General features: G+C 46.4%; 1 protein-coding gene across 1 annotated transcript in view; it reads left to right on the top strand.

Moving 5' to 3' along the window:
• Positions 1-12,769: 12,769 nt before the first annotated feature.
• LOC125435442 (transmembrane immune signaling adaptor TYROBP) overlaps positions 12,770-19,046 on the top strand; it is a 30,822-nt gene continuing 24,545 nt past the window's right edge. The window contains exons 1-2 of the mRNA XM_048501642.1: positions 12,770-12,850; positions 12,960-13,113. Coding sequence (XP_048357599.1) covers positions 12,770-12,850; positions 12,960-13,113 — 235 coding nt within the window. The remainder of the gene's footprint in view (positions 12,851-12,959; positions 13,114-19,046) is intronic.

Raw genomic sequence — 19,046 nt, 5'->3', positions numbered from 1 at the left:
ATACCTGTTGCCCTTCAAGATCCCCCCTGGCTACCAGCAAGAGGTGGAAGGTAAGGTTGTCAGTTCCGGGTTGGGGAACTCCTAGAGATTTGGGGGTGGAGCCTGGGGCACACAGGGACCTCAGTGGGGCTCAATGTCATAGGCTCCCCCCTCCAAAGTTTCCATTTTCTCCAAGGGAATTGATCTCTGTGGTCTGGAGATGAACTATAATCCTGGGGGATCTGCCAGTCCCACCTGAAGACTGGTATCCCTAAGGGGAACTGACCTTAGCTGTGGGGAGATCAACTGTAATAGCAGAAGATCTCCAGGTGTGATCTGGAGGGTGGTAACCCTCCCTCTACACCATATGTTCTTCTTAACGGTTAGTGCAGGAAAATGCCATAGCCTTTTGTTTTTCTAATAGTGTGGCCAGAAACCTTCGCTCCCAGCCACACAATAGGGTCCATTATGATCCTCTTCAACCCTAGGGCATTTATGATAGCATGCAATCAAGCAACCTCACTGAAACGAAGCAAGTCTCTGCTTCTGGTCAGTGCTTGGCCAGAGAGTGCTTGAGAACCCCATGAGTGACCACATGAACTTGTCTGAGGCCCCTTCCGCACAGGCCAATAAACACAGGCCAAGGATGCTAAAAAAACCGGGGGGGGGCACTTTGCACAGATCCCGCCCCCAAAACGAGTCTGTCCCATGTTATTTCCCCCAACCTGGGTTTTAAAAATAAAATAGCTAAACTAGCTATTCTTTTCAAAAAATCCCAGGTTGCAGCCACTCAGGAGAGAACAGCCGGGCAGGAGGAGCTTCATTTGCCTCCTTTTCCCTTTTTTAAATTTTGCAGCTTGCATCTGCGTAGCTACACTACATAGCAGTGGCGTAGTGGCTAAGAGCAGTGGCTAAGAGCAGGTGCACTCTGATCTGGAGGAACCGGGTTTGATTCCCAGCTCTGCCGCTTGAGTTGTGGAGGCTTATCTGGGGAATTGAGATTAGACTGTACACTCCCACACACGCCAGCTGGGTGACCTTGGGCTAGTCACAGCTTCTCGGAGCTCTCTCAGCCCCACCCACCTCGCAGGGTGTTTGTTGTGAGGGGGGAAAGGCAAGGAGATTGTCAGCCCCTTTGAGTCTCCTACAGGAGAGAAAGAGGGGATATAAATCCAAACTACTCCTCCTCCTCCTCCTCCTCTTCTTCTTCTTCTTTTTCTTCTTCTTCTTCTTCTTCTTCTTCTTCTTCTTCTTCTTCTTCTTCTTCTTCTTCTTCTTCTTCTTCTTCACAGGTGCAGATGGTCGTATTGTGGGACATCAGCATGGCTGTGAGGTTCATTTGTGCACGCCTGCATAGCTACGCATGGATGGGAAGTAAATAAAAACGAGACGTGTCTCCATGAGGAGGCGCGACAGCAACCCAGATTGTTTCTGTGGCCTCCAATTGCCGCCTGCACAGATGCATGTGAACACGAAAACAGGAAAACAGGTTCCTTTATCCTGACTGCAACTCGTTATACATTTGCTGTGCAGAAGAGACCTGAGTCAGACCATCGGTCAATGCTACTATAATTGGCATCAGATTCCCATAGTCTCAGTCATAGATCTTTCACATCACATGCTTCATGATCCTAAAAAAACAAAAAAAACAGGAAATGCTGAGAACTAAACCTGGGCCCTTCTGGATGAATATCAAATCTTGCCCTCCTGAGCCACAGCAGGAAGATAATGTGTAAGTATGACAAAAGGTCCACCCTGAAACACAAAGCGTGGTGCAGTACACTTCGATTTTGATTTTAAATACCTTTAATGGCATATAAATAGTTTAACATTAACATTGCAAGATAATAACAGCCTTTACAACTTCTGACGAGTTAAAATAACACCATTTGAAAATTTAGCCACCGCTTCCAACAGCTCGTAGTTGTGGCTGTTTAAAAGATATATAACCTTCTGTTCCATGCAGGAAGGAGATTATGTGCTTCTTCCTATCTATCTCATAAAAAGGACAGTTCAACAGCATATGAGATACTGTTTCCACAGAACCCATGCCACACGGGCATTTCCTTTCTTTATGTGGAATTCCAAGGTGGCGTCCAAGGCTAAAGGAACAGTGGGCATTACACCTAGCTAAGGTGTGGTGCAGTACATATAATGATCAATTCTATTCCGCACTTGTACCCAGTGGAAAACGGGGTGCTTAATGATCTGTCCTCTCGCCAGTGATCAGATCTGGCAAGTCACTCTCAAATGGGGTTCGCTCTTTATGTTGTTTGGACATCACCATCCAAATTTTGTCTGCATTTCCCCAGAGCCAAGAAGCAAGACAGGTGCAGCCAAATATTCTATTCTGAACTGCAAAATACCTAGGTGGGCTAAGAAGTAGGGTCTCTATGGAATCTGACTTTTGGGGGATCAGTGCCATCCAACTCCATCCAACTCTCTTTCAACTCTATGATTCTCTTCCAACTCTATGATTCTATGATTCTGTTAAACAGAGGCTAGATGAACATATGTCGGGAATATTTTGATTGTGTTTTCCTGCATTGCAGGGGGTTGGACTTGATGGCCCTTGGGTCTCTTCCAACTCTATGGAGGATTCCGCAGGGGCCAAAAACGGTGGAGTGAAAATGGTGTAAACCTTTTAACGCCATTTTAAACCATTTTACACCATTTTCACACCGCTGTTTTTGGCCCATGCGAAATCCGCCTATGAGTCTATGATTCTATCAAATAAATCAAATTGCCACCACAGCTAGTAAAAAAAAAAGATGTGGGGAGAATTCTTGTGCTGTTGAGGTACTGCAGTGGCATAGGAGGTTAAGAGGAGCAGCAGTGGCATAGGAGGTTAAGAGCTCGTGTATCTAATCTGGAGGAACCGGGTTTGATTCTCAGCTCTGCCACCTGAGCTGTGGAGGCTTATCTGGGGAATTCAGATTAGCCTTTACACTCCCACACATGCCAGCTAGGTGACCTGGGGCTAGTCACAGCTTCTCGGAGCTCTCTCAGCCCCACCTACCTCACAGGGTGTTTGTTGTGAGGGGGGAAGGGCAAGGAGATTGTAAGCCCCTTTGAGTCTCCTGCAGGAGAGAAATGGGGGATATAAATCCAAACTGTTCTTCTTCTTCTATTACTGGTGGTATTTCTACAGAAAACTCTGGGTAAGCATGGGGGGAAATCCTTAGCAACTGGAGGAGAACTCAATATGAATATCATGCTGGGGAAGAGAACAGAGTAACACAAGTCATTCCATAGCGGAATACAGAGTTGCCATCCTGTCCCAGTCTCTGCCACTATGTCGCTATGAGACCCTTAACCTTTTCTGGGACCATTGGCTGGGCTTGTCTCTTTATCCAGAAAGCTTTCTGAGCAACAGATGTCTTGAGGGGCACGCTCCAGCAATGTCTTTCAGATTATGCAGTGAAGATAGCAAAATGTCACTAATGGATTGTATCTGGCTCGGGTCTGAGGGGCACGCTCCGGCAATGTCTTTCAGATTATGCAGTGAAGATAGCAAAATGTCACTAATGGATTGTATCTGGCTCGGGTCTGAGGGAGAAGGCCATGGCTCTGTGGTTGTGCATCTGTTTAGCATGCAGAAGGTCCCAGGTTCAATCCCCGGCAGCTCCCGTGGAAAGGACCAGGCTGTAGGTGACGCAGAAGATCTCAGCTTGGGATCTGGAAAGCTGGTGCCACTCAGAGGAGACAGTAATGACCCAGATGGACCAAGGTGTCTGATGCCGTGAAAGGCAGCTCTGCACGTTCACCAAAACCACCCGCAGACAAGATAAGGGGTCTGTATAAACTCCAGCTCCACTCCAGGTATGTTGCAAATTAGCAAAAAGGAAAAGAGAAAAAACCCTTTAAAATCTCATGGCCTGATAGGGATGGAACACCAACCAGAAGGGACAGAATCAGAGGTGGGATCCAGCAGGTTCTCACCAGTTCCCGAGAGTGGGTTACTAATTATTTGTGTGTGCCGAGAGGGGATTACTAATTGGGTCTGATTTTCCGTTAGAAATTCCATTAGGTCCAAAAATCATAAAGTCCTGTTGTTTCCTATGTGGCTGGTTAGCGAAGGTAGAAAACGGGATAATTCTCCCTGTTGGGCTGTTTTAAAAACATGTTTTAGAAATATGGTAAAGTTCCTTGTTTAAGGAAAGAATAGAATAGAATAGAATAGAATAGAATCTTTATTGGCCAAGTGTGATTGGACACACAAGGAATTTGTCTCCGGTGCATATGCTCTCAGTGTACATAAAAGAAAATACATTTGTCAAGAATCATAAGGTACAGCACTTAATGATTGTCATATAGGTCTAGTAAGCAATCAGGAAACAATAATCAATAGTAATAAAAAAATAAAATTTAAAATAATAAAATAAAAAGAAATGTCAGAACAGGCTATACTCATACAGTCATAATTGGGAGGAGATGGGTAATAGGAATCATCAAAAAAGTAGTGCAGTAATTATATATAATATATATTTAATAAATATTTTGACATTATCGATGGATTTATTTTTTTAACAGAGTGGGATGGCATTCTGGAAAAAAAACTGTTCTTATGTCTAGTTGATCTTGGTGTTGCAGTGCTCTGTAGCGACGCTCCAAGAGGGTAAAGAGGTTGGAAACAGGAGTTTATCAAATGCCAGGGATCGCGAAGGGGAATTCAGTAATCATATTTTCTATGCCACCTGAGCCCTTTTTTGGACCCAGTATCCACAAGGTCCCTCTAAAAGTGAGAAGGCTGCAAGGTTAGCTTAAGCAATTTAATTTTTTTCTGCACCGGGGGGTTCTTATTCAATTCCTCCTATAGAAGAAAGTAATCAACCTATCTTTTGATTTGTGTCTAGAAACAAAGGTCAAAGTCAAATTTGAAAGTCTATAGAAATCTTACAGACAGAACGCAGTCAAATTCAGAGGAGAAGTCAGTTGTTTCTGTTGTCAAGTAGATGATAGGACTTTGCTATAATGAGTTTGTAAATTATCGGACCAGAAAGAATCCATCAAGCTGGAAATTAGGAACTTTTTTTTACAGTTAAGAGTTTTTTTTTACAGTAACAGAGAAATTATTAATGCCCTGCTCCCTTGGAATGTCCGGCCACTCGTCCGTGGAGTGCCCTGCCCAGCTCCCATTGGGTTGGCTGTACGGCTACTGTTTGAATCCCACCACCATGGGAACCTGTTACTAAAATTTTTGGATCCCACCACTGGACAGAATGTTGATAGCAGCTGAGAGTTCAACTGTACGTGTGAAGGTACAGACCTCTCCCAGTTCCTGGAAGTTTAGAAAATTGTGGAGGGATGAGATTTCCTAAACTGTCCCATGGCACAAGTGATTTCTCTCAGGCTTGCCTCTACCTGGGTGATACGGCTCCACCAATTCCACGGGAGTCACCAGAGGAGGGAGGTGGGATTCGGGGTTGTTCCACCCTCTGTTTCTGCTAGAGAACATGCAGCCTGGTTCCTTGAGATCCAAACAAAGGGAGAAAAACCACTTCAGCAGGTAAATTGGTGGGTGAAAGCCCGGCTTATAAAATGAAAGACAGAGAACCAAAACCCTGAGATGTGTTGGATTTCACCACACAGAGAAGCAGAAGGGTAAAAGATAAATGTATATTGGGAACTACCTCGGCGTGTGGTGGAGTCTCTTTAAATGGAGCCTGGATGGCCATCTGACAGGAGTGCTTTGAGATTAATGTCAGTTTCCACTGCATTGTGCCATGAAGTGGGTTGGACTTGAATGCAGCCCGCTTGGGGAAGTCCTCTTCCAACTTTATGATTCTATGATTCTATGAACTACATTTCGGATAGGAAAGACGGAAAGACAGCATGCTGCTATCTTGCTAGCTAGGAAGAGTCTCTGCAACTAACTTCCGAGAAGAATGAGACCTGAGAGTATCTGTCTAAGGACAGACAAGAGATGCCACAAAAGGACGGAGGGGGTCACTAACCTTACAGTCCTCTCTAAGTGACCTCTTGCCCGCCCCCTGCTGGGTCTTCTTCTCAGTTCTTTTGCACATTAGACATTGCTACTTCCAACAAGATGCTCATTAGCCGTTGTTAGCATGTGAGGTTCTTTTGCTGCATTTTCTCCTTTCTATGCCAATCCAAGAGTCAAGATAGGAGAAGCAGCTTGATTCTTGGAGACACGGGATCAACACTGACCACTATGAATACATCAAGACAACACCTACAGTGGCCAGGTTGCCTGCTCCTGGTTGGGGAATACCTGGATATGTTGGGGGAGGAGCTTGAAGAGGGCGTGGTTTGGGGAGAGAAGAGTCTTCAGTGGGGTATAAGGCCATAGAGTCAGAGGTGGGATCCAGCAGGTTCTCACAGGTTCCCGAGAGTAGGTTATGAATTATTTGTGTGTGCCGAGAGGGGGTTACTAATGGGTGATTTTGCCACGTGATTTTTGCCTTAGTTACGCCCCTCCTCTCAGCAGTAGCGCGCAGAACTTGAAGCACAGCAGCTGCATCCTTGCCACAGCCCCGCCCAGGAATGCCCTGCCCCCGGAATGCCCAGCCACGCCTCCATCGTGCCCCGCCCAGCCCCATTGGCGCTACGCCACAGTTTGAGTCCCACCAGTGGTGGGATCCAAAAATTTTAGTAACAGGTTCCCATGGTGGTGGGATTCAAACAGTGGCGTAGCGCCAATGGGGCTGGGCGGGGCACGACAGGGGTGTGGCCTGGGCATTCCAGAGGGCGAGGGCATTCCTGGGCAGGGCTGTGGCAAGGATGCAGCTGCTGCGCCGGTTCTTGGGCGGGAAACGAATGCACGCAGGTGCAGGCTGCCACGCACGCCGGTGCACCTCCTGCTAGACTGCTTCAAGTTCTGCGCGCTACTGCTGAGAGGAGGGACGTAGCTAAGGCAAAAATCACGTGGCAAAATCACCAATTAGTAACCCCCTCTGGGCACACACAAATAATTAGTAACCTACTCTCGGGAACCTGTGAGAACCTGCTGGATCCCACCTCTGCCACCACTGCATAAGTTCACCTTCCAAAATGGCCATTTTCTCTAGAGGAACAGTTCTCTGTTACCAGGGGATCCGTTGTAGCTCCAGGAGATCTTCAGCCACCACCTGATGATTGGTAACCCTAACAAGAGGTGGAGGGGAGCATTGCCAGATCCTGATTTGGAAGCTCTTGGAGATTTGGAGGTGGAGCTTGGGGAAGACAGGGATCTCAGTGGGCTACAATGTCATGGAATTCACCCGCCAGTGCATCAGTTTTCTCCAGGGAAACTGGGGTCTACTGTAGCCTGGAGATGAACTGCGATTCCAGGTTTAATGCCACTGCACTTCCCACACTGACCTTTTTCTTACTTCCATGACCATTTTAAAAAAAACACTGAGAATAACTAGTCATGGTTTGACCCTAATATAACATTGCTCTCCTCTGTAATGCTTCTATTAACCACTAGAGAGCGCACTAGGCTAAATGGCCCAATACTACTGGAATTTGCTAAGTACATTCAATACTTCATTGATATGCATTAAACTGACACTGGGGGAATAACTGAGCAACTTAATGGCATAATCCTAGGGCAGCTAAGCCATTGTCTGAGCATAACTCTGAGCATAACTCAGAGATACACCATTGCTCCTTTGTGCTGGCATACCACCATGCCAATGCTGTGCCAATGCAGGGACCAGAAATAGGCAGTGCCCAGGGTATGCTAGAGGAGAAGCAAGACTTAGTGCCCAGGGAATGCTAAGCAAGACTTACTTGGCATCCTACACCAACACAGCCCAAGCAGCTCCCCCAGTCAAATATAAACACACCCATTGAAACAAAGGGCAGGAACAAGCAAATTCCTGCTTACTGCCATGCCTACATAGGATGTAAAAGCCAATCACGGCTCTCCTAAACAACATTGAAATCCAACCTAGAACACCCATAGGGACTACCCACCACTGGCTTTAAGTTGTGGACATCTCAAATACATGAAGACACCTGGTTGGCTTAAAAAAAACCCTTTATGACCTGAGCCTTACATACTAGAGCAGGACTGTGGCTCAGTCAAAGAGTCGGTCTCTGCTTTGTATTCAGAAGTTCCCGGGTTCAATCCCTGGCATCTCCAGTTAAACAGACCAGGTGTCAGGATATGTGAAAGACCCCTGGAGATCAGTCTGAGTAGACCATTCTAACCTTAATGGGCTAGACGTCTATTATGAATTAGGCAGCAGGAGGTGCGTGTTCATGTGTGTGTACTAAGGCCAAAATATACAGCCACTGTACCCGAGCTACAGGCTAGAGAAGCTTCACAACAAGCACTTGAGTGAACAGTGAAATTTAATCCATAAAGTGCAAAATATGCCATGCAAATTTAGCTCAAATGCACAAAATCAAACTCCATGTATGTCAAAATCTACGCAAGAACAGCGAATCTCTGTACAAATACACCGGGAACAGATAGTCTTATAAGTTATGCCAGCGCCACAAGTCCAAAGGATTCTTAGCACCAATGGTCCAAAAAAAGTCTAAGCAATAGATTTTTAGGGCAAAAGTTCAAATGGTTCTTGGGCCAAAATCAACAGGTTCGTAGAGACAGAAGACTGGGCTCTGCGATTAATCCTTGTTTTCGCTGATTCTTCCTTAGCAGTTGTTTCTCAAGCTTGCCATAATTACTACTGGGAGAAATTCATAACTATTATTATTTGGATGTGTCCCACCTGCCAGGTGAAGCTATCTGTATCATTACCTGCTCCACATGTGTATGTGCAGGACTGGCTCTTCCATTACCAACCCAGCAAGCAGTTCTTTTCCACAGACCAACACCTATTGATTATTCCTTTCCGTATGGTAGTGAAAAGAGTCACAGCTACATCTAGGGACCTTTCAGGGGCTGCTTGTATTTTGTACAAAACGTTTAGGAAGCCTCCCACTCGGTTAAGCTCTTGTAAGCTGTGCATAGCAGAATCACTCAGAATTATTCAGGAGGCCTTTCAACACAACCACCTCACTTTTAATGACATCCATTTGTTTTGTTTTTAACGGACTGAGATTGAAAGAAATCTTGGGGTTATAGTGGACAGTCTGATGTCAACCCTGTGTGATGCAGCAGCGAAAAAGGCAAACTCCATACTCCATACTTATTACGAAAAGGATTTAAAATAGAACAGCCAGTTTCTCAACATAAAAGAAAAATTTGTACACTTTCCTAACAACCATTACATTAACACAACTAAAAGAAAAAAACACAAAAAAAGAATACACAGAGACCAACCCCCCCCCAAATCTTACAATAACTAAACACAACCTATTATAACTAACCAAGCTACACACCGTAAAACCATATAATGACTTCCTGCCATCTCATTGTTGAATTCTAATCCATTTTATGTCCATGCATCTATTTAAAGTGAAACAATTTATCCATTACACACTGTATCATTACCAATATTCTAATTCAATCTGCTGTTTTCTTTTAGATCTCAGGACAGCCAATATTGTAAGGCCCTTGCATAAAGCAATGGTGCAGCCTTGTTTGGACTACTGTGTGCTGTTCAGGTTGCTGTGTCTTTAAAAGGATGCTGCAGAGCTGTGAAAAATACAAAGGAGGGCAACTGAGATTACTAAGGGGTGTGAACACCTCTGCTATGAAGAAAGGATAGAGTTTGGGACTTTTCAATCTATCAAAAAAAAATGGCTAAGGGGAGACAGTGATGAATTTTATAAGATGGGTCTCAACAACTGTATGTAGATAAGTGCCATAAAGTCTCAGCTAACGTATGGAAACCCCAGCAAAGAGTTTTCAAGGCAAGTGAGAAGGAGAGTCAGTTTGCCTTTGCAGCTTTGCCTTCCCTTGCACAGTTTTCTATGGTGGTCATCCATCCAAGAACCAACCCTGCTTGGCTTCTAAAATGGGATGAAATCACGCTATGCCATGCCACCTTCCCTCTCAACGTGATGTAGTGGTTAAAAGCAGGTGGATTCTATTCTGGAGAACTGGATTTGATTCCCCATTCCTCCATCTGAGTGGTGGAGGCTTATCTGGTGAACCAGATGCGTTTCCGCGCTCCTACATTCCTGTTGGGTGACCTTAGGCTAGTCACAGTTTATTCAGAACTGGCTCAGCCCCAGCTACCTCACAAGGTGCCTGTTGTGCGGAGAGGAAAGGAAAGGAGTTGTAAGCCACCTTACAGGAGACAAAGGTGAGCTATAAATCCAAACTCGTCTTCTTCTTCTCCCGCAAAAACCAGAGACGAACTGAAATTAACATTGAAAGTTGTCTCTTTTGCGGAGGGCGTGATCGTTAAGCTGTTATAAAGACCTTCTCGCTGTCCAGTTACGGTAAACCTGGTTTGTTTGCTGATTTATTTTATTTCAGCAGGATGAAAGAGTCACAGATTTCGCACCGATCCAAATTGAAATGGGAGGAGGAAATTCTCAGACAAGTTTTCCACATGTAAATGTGCTCGGGTGAGGGATGCAACATGCAGCCCGGCACCGTTTCTGTGGCCTCTGCTGAGAAGAGATGCATATCAAGGCATACTGCAGATGATTGCGACTTTTTCCAGCCTCAGGGAAACCCCTGATTTACGGCTTTCTCTCTAAACAATCACTTGTCAGATCAAGGTGATGGATTGCCCTACCTGGCTGGCTCTGGTGTTGGAAACCAGTTGCCTCGCGCAAGGAAATGCAGTTTCTTCCTGCTCAGAGGAATAGAGGTTCAGCATGAAAGCTGTCTCAGTAGAGCTGTGCAGAATTATCTGCCCGGGACAATACTCAGCTGAATTGTCGAAATTCATGTTGTCAAGTATTACAGTGGACTTTGCAGTTGCTCTGTTTCTGTGGCTTCCTGGGGATATTCTTGGAGACGCTGGGTCAGGCCAGACCTTGCACAAAGCAATGGCCAATTTTCGTATGTGGGTTAGTATGTGGCCTCAGTTTCGGTTTGCATTCAAAACCTGGTTTGCCTTCACAGATGCTGCTTTTATCATTTTCACTTGGCTGTGGAGATCCAGAGAGTATTCTGGCCTGCACTTTTTTGAGGGCAGCAATGGATGAAAGACCCGAATGCCTGTGTCATTCATACAGAATTGTAGTTAAATTAACGGTGGTTCCAACTGGCTTTCTGAGCCTACCGCCAGTCATTACTGAGCAAAAGGGGTTGCCAATCTCCAGGTCATAGATGAAGATCTCCCACTTGCACAACAGATCTCCAGGCAGAGATCAATTCATCTGGAGAAAATGGCCACTTGGAAAGCTGGACTCTATAGCACTATACCCCACTGAAGTCCCTCCACTTCTCAAATCCCACACTTCTCAGGCTCCACCGCAGTGGTATAGCGCCAACGGGGCAAGGGGGCGCAACGCCCTGAGTAGAGCCATGGCAGGGGTGGAGCTGGGGAGTGGAGGGGGTGTTCCAGGGGCATTCTGGGGCAGGGTGGGGCAGGCAGCACCACAGCAGAGGCACAGGGTGCATGTGTGCCCCAGGCACAGTTTCCCCATGCTCTGCCCCTGCTCCACTCCCAAAAAGCTAGGTATATCCCAGTAAATCTCCAGATATTTCCCAACCCAGAGCTGACAACCTTATGATATCACAACTGATCTCCTAATGACCAAGATCAGTTTTCCTAGGGAAAATGGCGGTTCTGGAGGCTGGACTCTATGGTATTATACCATGCTGAGGTCCCTCCCCTTCCTAAACCCCACCCTCCCCAAGCTCCACCCCCAAATCTCCAGAAATTTCCCAACCCAGAGCTGACAATCTTATATCACAACTGATCTCCTAATGACCAAGATCAGTTCCCCTAGGGAAAATGGCGGCTCTGGAGGCTGGACTCTATGGTATTATACCACACTGAGGTCCCTCCCCTTCCTAAACCCCACCCTCCCCAAGCTCCACCCCCAAATCTCCAGATATTTCCCAAGCCAAAGCTGGCTACCCAACTGAATACATACCTCAACTTTCTCAGTGTGCATCCTGTTGGAATTTCCAGCCTTGCTTTGCATGCAGCAGCAGCAAGAGCAGAATGGAATTCTGGGAAGCTGCACGAACATTCTAAAGGTGACAGTTAGAATCCGTTGGTAGTGTTCTGTTCCCTCACGCACACACACATGCAGACTGCCTGACTGACTAACTAAGAGAAAGATGCTCTGTATACTGCTCTGTAAACCAAATGATATATAGAAAGCGCTCTGACTACGACTAAAACATATTGTAACGCAACCAAACTGTAACAAACCATTAGCCGTGCATGTAACCAGTATTTGTGATACTTTGATAATGTATATACTGTATGTTTTCTCTCTCAGGTTAAGAAAAGTTCTGCTTATGTTTTTTATGAACTTCTGAGGGAAAAAACGGCTGGTCTTTTAAGAGATAAACTATTCTAATTTGACGTGCCGCACAGTTCACATTTCCACCCGTTACTTTGCTTGACAGGGTTATATATTCCAAATATACCTGTTGCCCTTCACATCCAAGAATATTTAGTTTGCAAGGCTAGAAACTACATATTGATCGTTCTCTTCCCCGTGCAGTGAGGTCATCATACATGGCTGCCAACTGCAGGTTGGGAAATCCCTGGGGATTTTGGGGGTGGAGCCTAGGAAGAGTTTGGTTTGGGGATGGGAGGGACCTCAACAGAATGTGATCCTATAGAGGTCACCCGCTGAAGCAGTCATTTTTTTAGGGAAACTTATCTCTGTCATCTGGAGATCAATGTTTATTCTGGGAAATCTTGAGGCTGGCAGCCCTGTGCCCATTACCACAAAGACAAAGGGGCTGGACATTGGAGGCCATGTGTGAAGAAAAACTCACAGGCAGGACATGGGTGGCTACCACCAACAGAGGTCAGCATGCCCAGTCTCTTCTACGTCCCTGTGGCCTGGCCTCCCATCCATTGGGGAAGTAAGAGACTGCTCACAGTCTGACAGCCGCCCCATGACAGCTCCCTTCCCCTTTTCTGAGGTTTCCTGCTTAAGCTGTTTCGATTACACCTCCCTTGCTCTTCGGCCAGATACTGCCGCTGTCCCTTCAGGAACCCAGAATAAGCTTATCCTCGCAAGAAGATCTCGGAATGAGCTCGATCCCCAAGTTGGGAGCCCGGGCCCCAGGCCACCCAGGATTCCCAGTGCTTCACGTTCTGCTAGGATTGGCTTCGGCACAGCTGGGTGAGTTAGATCCAATTCTTTCCATCACTTTCCCTATCTTTATCTCTCCAACCCTCCTGACTGTTGCACAAGGTGACCCTTGAAGGACTATTCCTCACCTAGGGCAGCAGTGGCGTAGTGGTTAAGGGCAGGTGCTTTCTAATCTGGAGGAACCGAGTTTGTGAGCTGTGGAGGCTTATCTGGGAAATTCAGAATAGCCTGTGCACTCCCAAACATGTCAGCTGGGTGACCTTGGGCTAGTCACAGCTTTTCGGAGCTCTCTCAGCCCCACCCACCTCACAGGGTGTTTGTTGTGAGGGGGGAAAGGCAAGGAGATTGAAAACCCCTTTGAGTCTCCTACAGGAGTGAAAGGGGGGATATAAATCCAAACTCTTCTTCTTCTTCTAGAGCAAATTTTGTCCATTCTGCTTCCTGGTGTCACCTCTTGTCAAAGCTAGGAATGAACTGCCCTTATTAATTCAAAGCAAATAGAGGCCCTTATTGTGTTTGTCAGGGCTGAGTAGACCTTCCCAAATTAGACCACAAACTGGATATACTGGACAAACTGAATATAAAGACGAAGAAGATTCATATCCATCTTTCTCTCCTGTAAGGAGACTCAAGCTGGCCTACAAACTCATTTCCCTTCCCCTCCCCATAGCAGACACCTTATGAGGTAGGTGGGGCTGAGAGAATTCTGAGAGAACTATGGCTAGCCCAAGGTCACCCAGCAGGCATCATGTGTAGGATCTGAGAAACAAATTCTGTTGATCATGTGGAGAAGTGGGGAATCGAACCCAGAATCTCCAAATGGAGTCCAGCTGCTCTTAACCACTACACCACCCTGGCTTTGGACATCCTATCTCTTTGAATGTGATGTTCTGCCAGCATCTCTGGTGAGGGGCTGAGGTTCAGTGGCATTATATTCCATAACCCCCTGGCATCTCCAGTTAAAAGCATCAGATAGTTGGTACTGTGAAAGGCCTCTGCCTGAGACCTTGGAAAGCCACTGCCAATCAAAATAGACAATACTGAATTTGGTGGACCAATGGTATGACTCAGTAGAAGGCAGGCCATGTGCTCACATAGGGGAAGGTGGTTTGGCTCAGTGCTAGAGCATCTGTTTTGCATGAGGATGGTCCCAGATTCAAACCCTGGCATCTCTAGTTATAAGGGAAAGAAAAGACTACTTGACAGGATTTCTAGGTGTGAAATCCTAGAGAGATCCTCCCTGGCCAATGACATTCTTAGGATGTCTTTCTGCCCTGACAGTTTTGAAGACAAATTCTGCATTATGCTTGGACATGACCAGGAGATTAGGACAAAGATGTAACCCGACCTGGTAAAAGGTCCTCAGTCTCAGCCGGCCGACATTTTTCAAACCAGCTCCGCATTTGTATTCTGTAAGCTTCCTAACAGCACTTTCTTGATACAGACTGCTCTGTTGTTGAAATCAAAGGAAGGCATTCTGTACAGAGTAGAAAGCAGTGATCTGGCATGTTTCTGTGAGGTAAACTTGAATGTTGATATGCTGACGGCTGGTGGCAGCGAGCCACTTTGGATTGTTTGCTACAAGGCAAAGGAAGGAAGGCTGTAGTTTCATGAGGTTTTGCTTCTCATCTAATGAGCTGGAGAAGAAACGTAGGATTCCCAAGCTGCAGGTGGGGTCTAGAGTTCTAGAATTAGAACGGATCTCCAGATGACAGAAATACCCCCCCCCCCCCCCGCCTTGTGGAAATAGCAGGCTTTATGCCATCCCGTCCCTCCTAAGCTCCTCCCCCAAACTGTGCCCTCCAATCTCCAGCAATTTTTGCAAGCCACCATTGACATCTCTAAAGAGTCAGTGGCACAGGGTTGGAGAGGCTGGCTGCCCTGAAGGTCCCACTCTATTGTATCTAAACTCAAGGCCCACCTTCTCCTGCCCAGGACAGTCGCAACTTATTTATTTACTTCATTTATACACCATCGTTCTCCCCCAATAGGGACCCAAAGCAACTTACATTGTTCCCCTCACTTCCATTTTATCCTCACAACAACCCCGTGAGGTAGGCAAGGCTGAAAGTGCATGACGGACCCAAGGCCATGCAGCAAGTTTCTGTGGCAGAGTGGGGATTCAAACCTGACTCCCTGATGCTCTCACACTTCCAGACAGATCTACTAAGATAGGGGGACAAATTTCCAGAACCTAATCACCTTGGGGAACCAGGGTGCCAAGGAATTTTGATGTGATGTTTGGGTTGGACCCGGATAGTGGGCAGGAAACAGAGAAGAAATATTTGTCGGGGGTATGGTGGTGGTTGGAAACTTCTCCTTCCTGCCTTGGTTTCTTGTCCCCACCATGGAGTATATACAGACATACCATATGCTATTGTAGATAGGGTCCAAAAAACATACGCTGTTAGAGATCCATGATGGGTTTCCCCCCACATTTTCCTTGTCAAGAAATGCAGCTTTGGAGAGATGCCAATTTGATCAAAGCTGGAAGGATGTGTGTACGTGTGAGGGTGAGAGAGAGAGAGAGAGATCTTGTGTCATTTCCCAGAACCAAAAACGTCACCCCTAAGCAATGGTTTGTCACTGCACGTTGCACAACACGCTCTCGGGTTGCTTGCTTTCTGCATTCTTCTTGACACTGTTGGCCATCTTTCCCAAAAGCATAACTGTGATGCGTCCTTCATGAACGGAGCCAAAGTGTGATAAGGTTATTCAACCACAGTTTCCATCAAACTGTTAGCATTTCACTACAAACAAGAATTCTGGGAAATCCATTGATAGATTTTTCCAAGTCACGTATAGTTTGGACCTAATTCTAATTTCTTCCTCAAAACTAATATATATATTAGTTTGGCCCTAATTCTCCCCAAGATTAAAAAGGCAGCAAATATTGTTGATGTTCTCTTTCTTTTTTAAAGAAATACTTCAATAAGTATGACAGCTTCTAACCCAGTCAGTTTTTCCCTGCATAGAAAAGTTCCTCTATCACATTCATCTTGTTTAAGTAGGTATTTTCTGCTGTCTTCAGTTTTCCATTCATACTGCTAGGCCCAAATCAGACCATTGGTTCGATTTGTCTCTGTCTCATTGGCAACTGAGCTAGGCCATAAATATACAGTCTGGTTGGCCCTAGATTTGCTTCCTGCATCTTTTCATATAGCGTTGCCAACTTCAGGTTGAGAAAATACCCGGATATCTGGAAGCAAAGGGGGTGAGGTCAGCAGGGCATAATGCCATAATCTCCACCCTCCAAAGCAGCCATTTTCTGATCTCTGTAGTTTGGAGTTGAGTTGTAACTGGCAATCTTACCTACCGGCTGGTCAGTTTCTCTTTGAAAAATGAACGAGAAACTGCTGTGTCATTCTAGCACATGCCTATATTTTGTATTTCTATACTTGTAGTGGTGAAATTGCCTTAGAAATTCCCAACCTCCCTTAGGGATTCTACCTTTTAAAGCTTGCAATTTGGACAGTGGCCAAGCACTGCAGGCAAGCATTTAATAGGTGACATTTCCCCCCGACCATTTTGCGCCTGAGGCACCCATGAAATCCTGAGAGTGTGGTTAGCACAGCAACAAAATGGCTGCCGGAGCTTACTTTCAGTCACACAGCAAATATCTTTGTGCTGTGGGGGCGGCGGCCGCCAAAGCAACGTTTTTAAAACTTGTAACATCCGATCAAATCTCCGGGCGTTTCCCCACTTGCCACGACCCCCTGTATGCCGCGAGCTGCTCTTAGCGCGCGTCATTTCTGGCACGCACCTGGGCTTCCCCACGACCCCGCACTCTGCGTGGGGTCATCAAAAGGTGCCGTTTGGAAGAGCGCCAGGAATGACGCGCGCTGAGGGGACGCGACAGTGGCAGTGTTGGGGCGGCTGCATTGTCGCCGCCCCTGTAGTGGGGAGTGCCGGGGGACCCCGCGCTACTTGCCTACAGTAGCGCGGGGCAGAAGGTAAGTGGGAAAACGCCCTCCCTTGTTCCTCAAAAGCTCCACTTGGCCCTGTCTACTTTCTAAAAAATACTTGCTTGTAGAGTTGGCTGCCTCCAGGTAGGACCTGTGGATCTGGAATTACACCTGATCTCCGAAAATAGAGATCTTTCCCCTGGAGAAAATGGCTGCTTTGGAGGGTGAATTCTATAGCATTATATCTGGCTTGCCCTGACCTCAGGTGTGAATTGCGCCCAGGGCACGTGTGTGCCCTGCGCCCCTGCCCCCATCCGCTCCTGCCACGCAGGGCATGCACCCGCCCAGTGCATCACGCGCACCCCCGCCCCTTGGCGCTATGCCACTGCCTGATCTGGATGACCCAAGCTAACCTGTTCTTGTTAGATCTCAGACGTTAGCAATCCAAGCATGCATCTGTATGGCTAATGGTACTGTTCTGTTGTCCCAGTATCTCCAAAATTCAATAAACAATTAAACAATTAGGATGTAAGCTTTTACATTGTGTTAGACTTTACAACATAAACGTTATGCACACAGGCTTATTATTGTGTGGTAATTTACGCAAAGATTCCTAAACCTAACTGTCCATTTGCAAAGGGCTCACAGCAACAAATTAACGTAAATAATATGCACATGGACTGTCATTCCCTGGTTGTTGAATGACTTCATGAAACCTTTACAGTGGCCCATTATCCTGTGTAATAGTAAGAAATAATAATTGTCTGAACACGTTTTGGAAACAATGGAATAACTTTACAAAGTGAATGGAATGAAACCTACTTGTAATCCCCCCCCCCCCAAAAAAAAATCCTTTTCCACAAGCCTACAAAAAAAATCTTTTATGCACTGCTGTTTAAGAACTGGCTCTCGTATAAACCAAAAATACATAAAGATTGTATCACTAGCAGAGTTTGCTATCGTGGAAACACTCCTAAAAGAAAAAGATAAAGGAAAGAAAAATTACCAGGGTAGAGACCTGATGCTCTGCTCTGGTCTCAACACCTTGTATTGAAAGGCTATCCAGTTAAATAAATGAAGCATAATTGCTCATTAGCAAAACCTCTTACTAGTTAAAGTGCCATGTCAAACTAAAAAGAGAAAACCCAGCTCAGGAAAAAAAATTGCTGATTCCACATAGGGCAAATATAACGGGGGCGGGATACCATAAAACCCATGGGGGGTGCTTTGCACAGGTCCTCCCCACCAAAACGAGCTTGCCCTGTTTTATTTTCCCCAACCCAGGTGATTGCTAAGCTAGCGATCCTTTTGAAAAATCCCAGGTTGGAGCCACTGCTGCGCAAACAGCCAGCAGGAGGTGCTTTACGTTCCTCCCTTCACGGTGCCGTCCACGGTCAGGGAGAATCCGCCTGTCATTGCCTGGCCATTGCAGGGAGACCTGTTTTTCTTTTCTTCTTTTATTTTGTGTGACGTATCTGCGTATCTACACCGGTGTGACAGGTCATATCATGGGACAATTGGAATAGCTGTGGGGGTTCATCAGTGATGTAGCGCAAACAGGGTGGGGGGGCACGAGCCCCGGAGCAGAGCTGCAGCTGAGGTGTGGCGGGACCATGGAAGGGGTGTGGAGAGGGCATTCCAGGGGCATTCCGGGGCAGGGTTGGGGTGAGCGATACTGCAGCAGGGGCTCAGGGCGTGCGCGTGCCCCGGATGCAGTTTTTCTTTGCTCTGCCTCTAGGGTTCATTCCTGCATGCCTGCAAAGACACAAGAGCAACCCGGATTGTTTCCGTTGGCCCCGATAGCTGCCTGCACAGCATGCATGTGAACGGGAAAACAGGAACACGGGTTCCTTTATCATGAGTGCAAACCATTATACATTTGCTGTGCTGGACTGACCAACGTCCAATTGACAAAAAGCCAGAGTAGTTCAAACTCTGGTGGAATCCAAAAAGAGGGGAACTGGAGCTCAGCCCCAAAACAAACTGGGCCTCAAGTTGGAGAAGCTTCCTCTTTAATTTCCCAACCTGTAGCTGGCAACCTTACTTGCTGGAAAGGTG

The sequence above is a fragment of the Sphaerodactylus townsendi genome, linkage group LG06 (assembly GCF_021028975.2).
Source record: "Sphaerodactylus townsendi isolate TG3544 linkage group LG06, MPM_Stown_v2.3, whole genome shotgun sequence".
NCBI lineage: Eukaryota > Metazoa > Chordata > Lepidosauria > Squamata > Sphaerodactylidae > Sphaerodactylus > Sphaerodactylus townsendi.
The sequence above is the reverse complement of the archived record's forward strand: the minus strand, read 5'-3'. Positions and strand labels throughout refer to the sequence as shown.